The sequence below is a fragment of the Octodon degus genome, unplaced genomic scaffold, assembly GCF_000260255.1.
Source record: "Octodon degus isolate 3935 unplaced genomic scaffold, OctDeg1.0 scaffold00960, whole genome shotgun sequence".
Taxonomy (NCBI): Eukaryota; Metazoa; Chordata; class Mammalia; order Rodentia; family Octodontidae; genus Octodon; species Octodon degus.
The window spans coordinates 1-11,413 of NW_004525536.1; the positions used below are offsets into that span (position 1 = coordinate 1).

Sequence of the window (11,413 nt, forward strand, 5' to 3'; positions counted from 1 at the left end):
ATCTGCCTGTTTACAGCCTCCCAAGAGCTGGGATTACAGGCACGTGTCAGCACACCCAGTCTCAATCACCTTATCACCTCGCCCCCGGGGCGGGGCCAGCACGGCAGTCCCGGGGATGAGAAGCAAGTCATTTTGATAGCAGAAAATGAAAATAACTAACATTACTAATTAACTTATATGTGATTGCCTTTTGAAACGTGTAGCCTAATCATTTGGAGAATCTGTACTTTCTCTTTGAGCACTTTGCAGGATGATAGCTGCGTCAGAAGACACACAGACTTCCTAAGGCATGCCACATGTCTCAGTGAAATCAACTCAACCTACGGGTCAAATGGCTCTTACGGAGGCTCACTAATAACTCAGCAGTTCACCCCACCGCTCTCCTGCCGGTGAACTTAGTTCGCTCTCTCCACTCCCACCGCTGTCTCAGAAACGCTCCGCTGGACCACTGGGGCTGTCAGGCCTTTGCAAAGGGCAGATCCGGGCAGGTCAGGCCTGGGGAAGCCACATCTGGCACCTCGCACTCTTCAGAGAGTCATTGTCTCCCTCTTTTACTCTGGTCTTTGGCTTACAGGATGCTTTTAGGAAGAGTTCTTTCGATATTACAGAAAAATCTTGAAGGAAAACTTTTCTGGAAAAAAAAAATTGTTTTGTTTTTGTTTTTATGAGAAAGAACCTGGAAGTTTCCTTGATTTTAAACTCAGCCTGTTGCTGTATGAAAAGCATTTACCTCCCTCTAGTTTATTAATAAGGACTCTGTAGTGTGCATGAACATTATCCCTGATCTCTTCATACTGAGTGTGCATCTAATCTTCCATGAAGGAGCTGCACAGAGAACTATAGGTGTGTGAGACCTTGGGACCCAAGACGAGCTTTTAATCAGATTTCAGTACTCAGGGAGGTGACCACAAGGTGGCAGCACATGCCAACTGGTGCAGACTCCAGGGAGGGCTCATTTTAGCAAATCCTGAATGGGTATCATTACTGCCTGGGTAGAAAACAGGAGAAGCTACTATAATAGTTAAAGGAGAAAACACTTTGTTAAATTAGAAAAAAAGAGACATCCTGACAATAGAAGTAACTCTGCAGGCTAGAGATTGCTAAGATCTATCCTACTTGGGAAGAACAATGAAAACTTCCACTCATGCTTTATCTTATGGGTGCAGCTGGATTCGGAGGTGAGGATTTGGGTGATGAATGTTTTCATGCCCACAGCTAACTCTACAGAGCTGCAATGATTAGTGCATACAACTTTGCTTTCTACTGATATGGCAATTTCTACTTTACACTAAATGCCATATGTACCCATGAGGATACATGGGCATTACCCCTAGCACTGGCTCCATAATCCACTGCGCACTGTGCCTTTTAGTAAGCGCCAACCTCAGCCCATCACACATGCAGTGGCCGAGTGCAGGAGTTGCTGCAATGAATTTCCTTTTAATACACTCATATATAGCTTTAGATCGAATAGATACTATGTTAGTGATAGCATATTAGAATTGGTTGGTTTAGAAGAAGTTGAGGTTGGGTGAAGCTGTGAGCCAGGATTCAGAGCAGGGTGACGTGACCCAGGCCCACTTCTGTTTCCTGTTTTTGAGCAACTGCTGCAGAACTCAGCAATTCTCTCCTCCCCCACTGCCACTAGGCTTACATCACAGTGCAGAGCACTGAATTTGAAGAGGAAAGACATATTTCCTTCCAGCTGATAAGTGCAAACATGGCTCTCTCTGGGTTGCTCAAGTTCGTCTTGGCTTCCACATGGCTGGGTACGAAGTTCCAGTGGGACTGGGCCTCCTCTGTGACTTGAGGGTGGGGGTACAGAAGTGTCCCACAGCAAATGCAGTAAAAATGATGGTGGTGTGCAAATGTAAGGTTGCCCCCTCTGCATGTCACTAAACTCGCTCCTTCTCTTTTCCTTCAGGATCCAGTATTGCGCAGAAGGTAACTCAAGCCCCGCCACCAGTGTCAGTGCAGGAGATGGAGGCTGTGACCCTGTCCTGCACCTATGATACCAGTGAACCAAGTTACACTCTCTTCTGGTACAAGCAGCCCTGCAGTGGGGAGATGGTCTTCCTCATTCGCCAAACCTCTTATGACCAACAGAATGCAACAGAAGGGCGTTACTCGGTGAATTTCCAGAAAGCAAGCAAATCCATCCACCTTGTCATCTCAGCTTCACAGCTGGAGGACTCAGCGGTGTATTTCTGTACGCTGAGTGAGGACACAGTGAAAGGGTTGTTGGAGGAAGGAGAACAAAAACCCAAGTTCTGCCTGAGGCAGCCACCTGCAGTAGGGACCAAGGCAGAAAGTCACAGCCTCCCCCAAGAAATGGCAGGACTGAGGCGGCAGCAGTGTGGAGGTAGAGGGAGACACTCACCGAGCGAGCCTGTCCCCCAGGCCCCATCTATGTCTAGAGTAAACAGTAACTGCAGACCTGCACATCTAGGGAGCTGTCGCTGGAAGTTAGAGGCAGAATTTTTTTTTTAAATTTTTTGATGGTGTCTGGAATGGAACTTAGGACCTTGTGCTTGTGAGGCAAGCTCTTATTCCACTGAGCTATCTCCCTGGCCCTAGAGGCAGAATTTTGATGGCACATTTCAAAGCAAGAATAGGCACAGGAAAGGATGGCCCTTTGGCCATGAGATCCATCTGGAAACAAAAACTAGCTGAAGAATCTTAGAAGCAAATGACTGACGGACCAGTAGAAGTCTGTATGAATTATTGGCTTTTTTTGGTCAATTCACCCAATAAGTTTTTATTGAATATTAATGTTAGAGACTTTTTAAAATAAGGGAGGTCTTAAACCCCTCGCCCCCACATTTCTGTTTTAAAACATCATAGTGCTTTTACCCTATTGAGTAGATTATTTGGATTGAGCTTTGCTTGCTATGAATGACCCATAATCACGGCTACTTTCTAAAGGCACCTGCTTGGTGACAAGCTTAAGCTCTGAGCTCCTTCATTTCCGAGCAACCTTGAAAAGGAGGAGCTCACCCAGAGTGAAGATTACTCAGTCTTCATCAGCTGCATCCCACAGTGACCCACGACTCGTGGCTCTGACGAAGGCATGTGGTCGGCTCCCCCAAAGAGATGCAGAGCTTTTCTGCACATGGAGGTAAGGCCCATGTTCTCCTACAGTGATCATCATTTTTAATAAATTCCACCTTTCCAGTCATAAGTATTGCTGCCTATTTTACTGTTTCCATTGATCCATTCGGCTCTTTGTGTGCAAATCTCTGTTGGAGATTTGAGATTAGGGTTCAATTGCTGAACATGAAGGGACCCCTGGTTCTGTTGGGAAACCTTGCTCTGAAGTCGGATGACAGCTGAGGCCATGGGCTGCTGGCCCACCTTACTCGAGGGCAATGAAGCTGCCAACCTTAGAGATCAAGCAGTTCTCTTAACTGGCAAAATTTCTTGCTAGAACTCTTAGAACTAACTTCTGGAGCTCCTGCTCGAGTCCCACGCTGCTGCACTGTCGCCTCCCTTTGTCTGAAAGCCAAATAAACACAGGCTATCCTGAAGGCCTTACTTTTGTTCCTAGGAAGTTTTGACTTCTTGGAGCCCCAAACCATACATCTGTTGCTCTTTATGTAAACCATTCACCGGGGCCAGCGAGATAGCTCAGGTGTAGGGACACCGGTTTGATCCCAGGCACAACATGCTGTGCCAGCACCGGCCCTAGGGTGAGCTGACTGGCCACAAAAATAAATAAATAAGCAAGCAAACAAACAAACAAACCAATAAAATCCTGATGAAACTTTTAAAAAAATTCACTGTACACTTCCTTTGGGAGACTGCAGCTGGGCAATGTTGACAGTAAACCACAGTGAAAAGCTTCATAATCAATTGTTGCAAGCAATATTTAAACAATGCAGACCTTATCATTTCTATAAGTTTCCTGGTTTTTAAGAAAAACTTATAATTATTTTTGTTTTATTTTTTAAAATTGTTATTATATTTTTAATATATTTAGTACAGGGTCTCACTACCCAGATCAGACTCATAGTGATGGATTCTTCCTGTTTTTCAGCCTCCCACATGCAGAGATTACAGGCATGCGCAACACCCAGTCTCATTTGCCAGCTCACAGCACTCTGGGGGAGGAGACAGCACAGCAGGCCGGGGATCGAAACCCCAGGACCCTGTGTCTGCCTAAGCAGACCCTTTAATCTGCTGAGCTATCAAGCCAGCCCTGAAAAACTCATCATTATGTGTAATATTTAATACATGGCTTTGATTTAGTTCTGTCATGAGTGACTCGGATCCACTCTCCACAGGCCCCCACTCTGTGGTGAGCTCTGTGCCAGAGCGCCTTCCACACTCCAGATACCTCCAGCAAGGAGGAGCCTGGTTCCCATCCTGTGGTTTGTGGGCATCTTGCCCTTCTCGTCCTGAGGTGATCAATGACAGCAGCCCTTAGAGGTGCTGGGAGAGGATTTCCCAGGAGAGAACAGCAGGACTGAATCTTTAATATGTCAGATTCACCCTTCCACTGAAATATGTTTACACATACTTTATGTAGACCCATTCATCTATGTTTTTCCCTTTATGCCAGTCTCAGAATGGTCATTTTATTATTTGGTAGAGTAAATCACTTCTCTTCTTCAAGAATTTTTCATAATTCTTACACACACTTTTATTTTCCAACATAAACTTTAAAAAGTCTGCTCCATTTTCCATGTATTCACTATGCCTTAAACATGTGAAACAATGAAAAAAATCCTTTAAAATGCCTGAAAACCAGAATGGTGAAATTACATACAATGAATGCAGTAATATATAAAATATCGACTTACTTTTTTTTATACTGGGAATGATGGAACTTGGGACTTTGCACTTGCCAGGCAGGTGCTTATAGCTGGCTATCTTTTATTCAGTAAAGTGTTATTTTTCTCAATTCATGAAAGGTTGAATTTTCTTTAATTATATTTTGACATATTCTTACCTTTATCAACTGAATTTCTGTCAATTTATTCCTACATATTTATTCATGTGCATACATTTCCCATTAAATTTTTCACATATTCATACTTACTGTTATTCCAAATAAAAGAAGGGCTATTATGAATCATATTGGTATAGTAGCTTAGAATTTCTAATATTTAAAGCAGAGATTGATTTGCCACATACCCATACTATCTAGACTCTTTTTTGAGCTCACCACACCTTAAACTGACATCTAAAATGATAGCACAGGGGCCGGTGAGATGGCGCAGTGGAATAAGCACTTCCGTGGCAAGCGAAAGGGTCTCAGTTCAATCCCTGGTTCCATCAAAAAATAAAATAAAATGATAGCACAAAAAATCAATTATCTTTCATAGAGCAGAAATTTTTAATATGGAGGAAATCAGTGACTTCTTCCGTGGGTGTGGCCCTGGTGTCTTATTAGTAACTCACTACCACGTGCAGGCACATTTAGGTTTTCTTCTGGCTGCCCTCTTGGATCTTCAGAACTTTGCACTTCCCTGACAATAATCTACTCCCAGGGGGCAGCATTCTCCTGAAGTGAGACATCCTTAGAGATGACTCCACCTTCTAGCACTGCTGTCCTGGAGGTTACGCTTCCCACACACGAGCTTTCGAGGACACATTATTCAAACTGTGGAGGCATCACTGAGACATTGTCCATTTCAGTGAGCTACAGAGGGCTGGGGAGATAGCTCAGAGGCCTACGTGCCTGCCTGGCAAGTGCAAAGTCCTGAGTTCAACCCCCAGTACCACACACACACACACACACACACATACACACACAAAAAAAAAATCAGTGAGCTACAGTATCAACATTCATAGACAGTTTCCAATGATTTTATTGTGAAATACAACAAATACTGGCAAAAGTATAGAAAAGTGTAAATATACTATCTAAGCATATACAAATTAAGATTATAATACTTGCATACATGTATTTGTACAAATATGACTGCCTGGATCTAGTAATCTTCTTTATCTAAAATTTGTTTTATGGAATTAGGATTATGGGAATTGGCAAACTGCAGATATGGAAAACTTCATTCTTTGCTCAATCATGAAGGCCTTTTATAGATAGAATTTCTTCCCCACTGGGGGAGCTCCATATTTTTTTCTTGAATGCTTCAACTGTTTGGATACTACCAACAACTTTCTTTGGAGAAAAACATGTTTTATTCAGAACCTACTGATTTAAGTATTAATTTCCTCTAAACTGTCATTGCAACGATATCTAGCAGGTGTTAGAATGGGCATCTGGCTGCTCACTTCTCCTTAGCCAAGGAGAGAGACAGGCAATCATCACATCCCCCTACCTCCACTAACTCTGTCTCAAAGCCTAGTTTGTCTTACATAAAGATAATATACAAACCTTCTTTTGATTTTTTTTTTTTGTATTTTAGTAAGGGTCTACAGGGTCTACAGGGCCTCACTATGTAGACTGGACTTGTAGCGATCTGCCTGTGGTCAGCATCACAAAGAGCTGGGATTAAAGGCATATGCCACCATGCCCAGTCTCAGTGGCCTCTCAGCAAGCCCCAGGGACAAAGGTGAGTCAGGGCTGGTATGGCATGCCTGAATGGAACCATGGCCACTGCTTCTGCTTCAGCAGGTGCTTTAATCCACTGAGCTATTTGGCCAGCCCTTCCTTTGATTTTTGACTAGAATATCTTTGTTTGTTTTTTATTTTCAATGTTTCTTTTCATTCAATTGCAAATATATAGTAAGTCCCCATTTGATTGTCTTTGCATTGGAGTTCTATTTCATGGAGAAACTAAGGATGAGGTGAACACTTTCACAAGATTCAACTTTGAGAACTTGCCAGCATCTGAACCCAGATATTCCTGTTCCTCTCAGTAAATAAATTTTTATGAGATCCAAGACTTTGCTGACCCTCGGCACATATCAATGCTTGAGTAGCAGTAGGCCTCTAAAACTATTGTTTGATTAATTAAGGAAAAAATACTCCTCTCCCTACAAGAACAAAAATTCTCATTCATTCATTAAGGTTTATTGCATATCTATTTCTGAGTGGGTCACTTTCTGCAAACTGAAGACATAATAGATGTTGGGAGCCACTGAAGCTGGAACTTGGTCACAGGTGTGAGGGCGGGACAGGACCACAGGGCCAAGGCAGCCGAGCTCTCTCAGGCTTACTTACTCAATTTAGCCAAATTTTGTTTGTTTGCTTGAGAAAGGGTCTTGCTATTTTCCATACTGACTTCCACTCCTGGTATTTCTGCTAAAGCTTCCCAGATTGTTCATACAATAAACATTCTGCCTGGCAAATATAGTCATCAGTCCCTAGGCAATCTTGTGTTTCCTGATACTAACTTTGCAAAAGTATAGACAAACACCCCTATTGTTGTTTTTGGAGTCGTTTGCCAGTCAAGCAAACAGATCTCTGCCTGACCTCAGCTACTGTCTCTTGTCTTTATTTTTAAATCCCCTGCTGTTTTCTCACATGGACCACTGAGACACCAGAAAGTCCCTACAAATAGAGTGTAGAACTGAGAAAAATGCCTATCCTAAAACAGCAAATTTTTTAGGTGAAGTCCATGCTGGTCCCTATGAAGTGTCAACAATCTGGGAAGCTGAGGCAAAAGGATTAGGAGTTGAGATCAGTATAGGGCATAGCAAGACCCTTTCTCAAACAAGAAAGCAAATAAGTTATTAGCTTTGCACCTACCATATCCATTATCAGATGAGAAAGCTAAAATTTAAATGCCCCATTCGTGCCATGTAAGGCTAGAAATCAACTGATATTTTCAAATATACACCTTAATTAGAAGTCTATTGTGTTTCCCTATACAGGTAGCAGCTATGTTCTACATCCCTTTGCACACAGTGAGAAGGAAGCCTAGCAAGGAACTTACTCAGAGGATCTGAGCACCCAGAGCGCTGGCCCTAAGGTGGCAGCACACGCAGCGGCCTCGTCCAAAAAAGTGGGTACCATCTGTGTCGCTGAGTCTGATCTCTGACTGGCTCAGCACAGCCCTGAGGGTCTTTCCCTGACGTTACAGGGAAGAGAAGGTTTGGAATCGACACGTCAGTGCTGGGGTGCACACCTCTGCAGAGTAAGAATTTAGGAGCGTCTGTGGATCTCCCTGGTGGTTTTGTGGCTTTATATTTGGTGTAAATTGTGAGGATTTTCAGCTCTGACACGTGCAGTGAGGGGAGATTGTCACAGGACCTGGCCAGAGCATATTGTATGGGGAAGACAGCGGGGCAAAGTTTGGGCTCAGCGGGGATTCCTGCGCAGGAAGGACAGAGACTAGAAAGCATTAAGGCGAGACGACTGATCCTCCTTCCTGCTGCTCTCTGAATAGATGTGACCAGCGAGCCTGCAGTGGAGCAGAGTCCTCGATCTCGGACTGTACTTCGGGGAGAGAACTGCAGTCTTCACTGCGCTTACACCGTGAACCCCCACAACAACGTGAGGTGGTACAGACAGGACCCGGGGAGAAGCCCTGTGCCCGTGATAATCATCGCTTCCACCAAGAGCGAGAGATCGGAGGGCAGGTACACGGTGACCCTGGATGCAGCTGCCAGGCACAGCGCCCTGCGCATCACGGCCGCCCAGCTGAGCTACTCTGCCTCCTACATCTGTGTGGTAGGCGCACCGTGCTCCCCAGGCAGCTGCCGCCCGGACCCAAATCTGCACCTGGAAGGTGACAGCAGGCTCAGAGGTGGAGCAGCGTTCTAGTCTGATAGTGGATACAGTTAGCTCAAAAGCAGAAATTTTTTTTATGCTTGTTTGAAAAAGGGTCTTGCGTGCTCCCTGCTGGCCTCCACTCCTGATGCTTCTGCCTCAGCTTCCCAGAATGTGGAGACTGCAGCTGGGCTGCCTGCCTCGCTGAACTGTGAGCTGTTTATTTTCTTTCTTGTAATCAGTCTCACAAGTGATGAGATCAAGGCTTGAATGAGGTTCAAAGTTATTTTCAGACCACTGAGGCGCGCATGTGCAAGAGGCCTGGGAGAAGCTTTACGCGGAAATAACACACAGCGATGTATGGAAGGAGAGATGCACAGTCAGTGCGTAATTGTGCAATTATTTGTCAAATACTTCGTAAATGGTCTGTGTTTCTAGGAATATGGCATAAAGAAGAAAACAGACAAATACAGATACTGAAACAGTTTTGCCCGTGAAACTTGATCCTCAGCTGATCTGCAGCGTTCATTTTCTTTTACGGGAATGTCCCATGGAGTTTGTGACCCAGCACAGTGTACTTGTTCCCTGTTTCTTTTCGTAACTGACAGGTGTTATATGGTAATTAAAAATCATAGGCTGGCAATGTTGTATATGCCACTAAAGGTCCATAGATTGCATTTCTTAACCTTATAATACACATATTTGATTATAATAATATCTATTTCAGTACAAGTTTGAACAGACTGAATTAAATTAAATAATTTTAATTAAATGATTAAATGGTGTTATTAGAATTTTAAAAAATAATGATATTTCTGGACAATAGATGGAATGATGGAATGAGTTTAAGTGAAGACAAATATTAATAAATCTGAAGTGTGGAGTCAGGCTGACCTTTCTGTCCCCTGGTGTGAATTGCGTCACTGCTGCAGCCTGGTTGTGACTGAGGTCAGCCCTTACTCCACACTGGCTTGATCCTGTTCATTTGAGCTAACTGTAATGGCTTTCCTGTTTAGTTTATTATTCTCGTACATTTTATGCCCAGAATTTGATATTTTTTTTGCTTCAGGTATAATTTATTATAAGATGATACTCCATAAGCTTTGTGAACAAGGGCTCTTGTGTACATTGTCACACTGCACAGTGTAATGGACAAAAACTAGATTCATAAGTTGGAGTTGCCTCGGGTATTTCGTGCATTGGAAAAAGAAAGGAAAAGAAGGGAAAGGAGAGGCAAAGGGGATGGGTAGAGAAGGACATGGAAGGGAAGGTTAAGGGAGGGGAGGGGAGGGGAGGGAGGGAAGGGAAGCAAAGGAAAGGAAAGGAATGGAAAGGAAAGGAAGAGGTTGAAAAGGAAGGAAAGGAAAGGAAAAGGAAAAGGGAAGGAGAAGAGCTTTCTAGAAGGCATGACTTTAGTGCATGGTATAGGCTCAATGATTTTTATAAAAGAAAAAGGAGAAGATCATCCTGAGGCACATACAGTATCCAGCTGTCCGGCTCATCCACACTCGATCTTGATTTGGCTCTTTCCTGGTGGAGGTGTGACCTGAGAACAGCTAGAGAAACCTGGTTTCCAGTTCCCAGAGGAGCCACTCGGCTCCCCGCAGTAGCAGCAGTGTGGATGTGCACTTGGGGGAATGAGCTACTGAGGACTGGAGTGTGCAGGGCGTGTGAAAGATGGAGCAGCTCAGGGACATTTCATTCATGTCATTTTCTTGGAGGCTGTCCCTGAGTTGGTGATTTTCTTTGGAGCTGTCAACGGAAGTAGTAGATTTAGCAATCACCACAGGCTTAGAAGTTACAGAAAGTTGTTTAGAGGTGTATTCCCCTGGATGGGGACTGTGGAAAGGATGAATACCTGGAAAGCAGCCAGCACCAGGGCCTCTCCTGAGTGAGCTTGTGTGGTTGAGCAGGGGCAGCGGCCTGCGCGTGGTGGGGCAGAACCCTTCCTTCTCGAGTGTCCAGCAGAGAACACCTGCCACTCCTGACTGCGTTTCTCACAGCAGAATGGCCTTCAACTCCCTCCACTTCCCAGTGTCCTGGGAAAGCACTGGTGACTGACCCTCACTCTTTCCAGCCAGAAACAGAAGGTTCACCATACCTGTGAAAAGAGCTAGGGAGGAATTACTCTATAGGTTCAGCATCTGATTCTGGGCTCTGGAGCTCTCTGTCACTGGCACACTTTACTGGTCAGTGGAGTGTCACAGCAGCTGGGGGCAGTTTTTTAAAGGAAGGGTAAACTGTGAGAAAGAATCAGCCCACCTTCTGAAGCTGGGCGCTGGCCACACTGCTCTGAGACTCACAGCTGATAACTTGGGCTTGAATATGTAAAAAGCCACATAGGGAGCAGTGCCTCCATCTATAATCACGGGTGACTAGCAATTTTGTTCTTGGTTTGTATTTAAGAAAGCAGATGGGACGGAGCCATAGCACTGTGCCACTCTCCTCTTGAGCAGGCTGGCAGCAGTGGCCTGCGGTTGCACAAGCGGTGGGCAGACTTCTTACTAGGGTAAAGGGGGAGGAGGCTGGCAACCCAGGTGCCCCTCTCAGCCCTGCATCTTGTGCCCGTCTGGGGAGAGCTTAGCTGTCCCACTTCTTTCACTGAAATCTTCAGCCTTCCAAGGAGATTAATTTTAATTTAGTAAGTAATAACAGCTGAATCACCTTTTTTTTAGTTTTTGGAGCTTTTGGGAATAGCATGGTTTCCCTAATTTCTCTTTGGATAGTTCATTGTTGTCATCCCCAGCAACACACCCATATGGATGTATTATTACCAATTTTATCCCAAAG

At 44.4% G+C, this 11,413-nt stretch overlaps 1 gene segment (V, D, J or C); it reads left to right on the top strand.

Annotated features, from left to right (window-relative positions):
• Positions 1-1,699: 1,699 nt before the first annotated feature.
• On the top strand, positions 1,700-8,584 carry LOC101575055 (the record flags this gene model as incomplete). The annotated part of the segment is given in 3 exon segments: positions 1,700-1,769; positions 1,925-2,218; positions 8,301-8,584. Coding segments are annotated over 3 exon segments (627 nt in total), but the record flags the coding sequence as incomplete, so codon positions are not given.
• Positions 8,585-11,413: the final 2,829 nt, after the last annotated feature.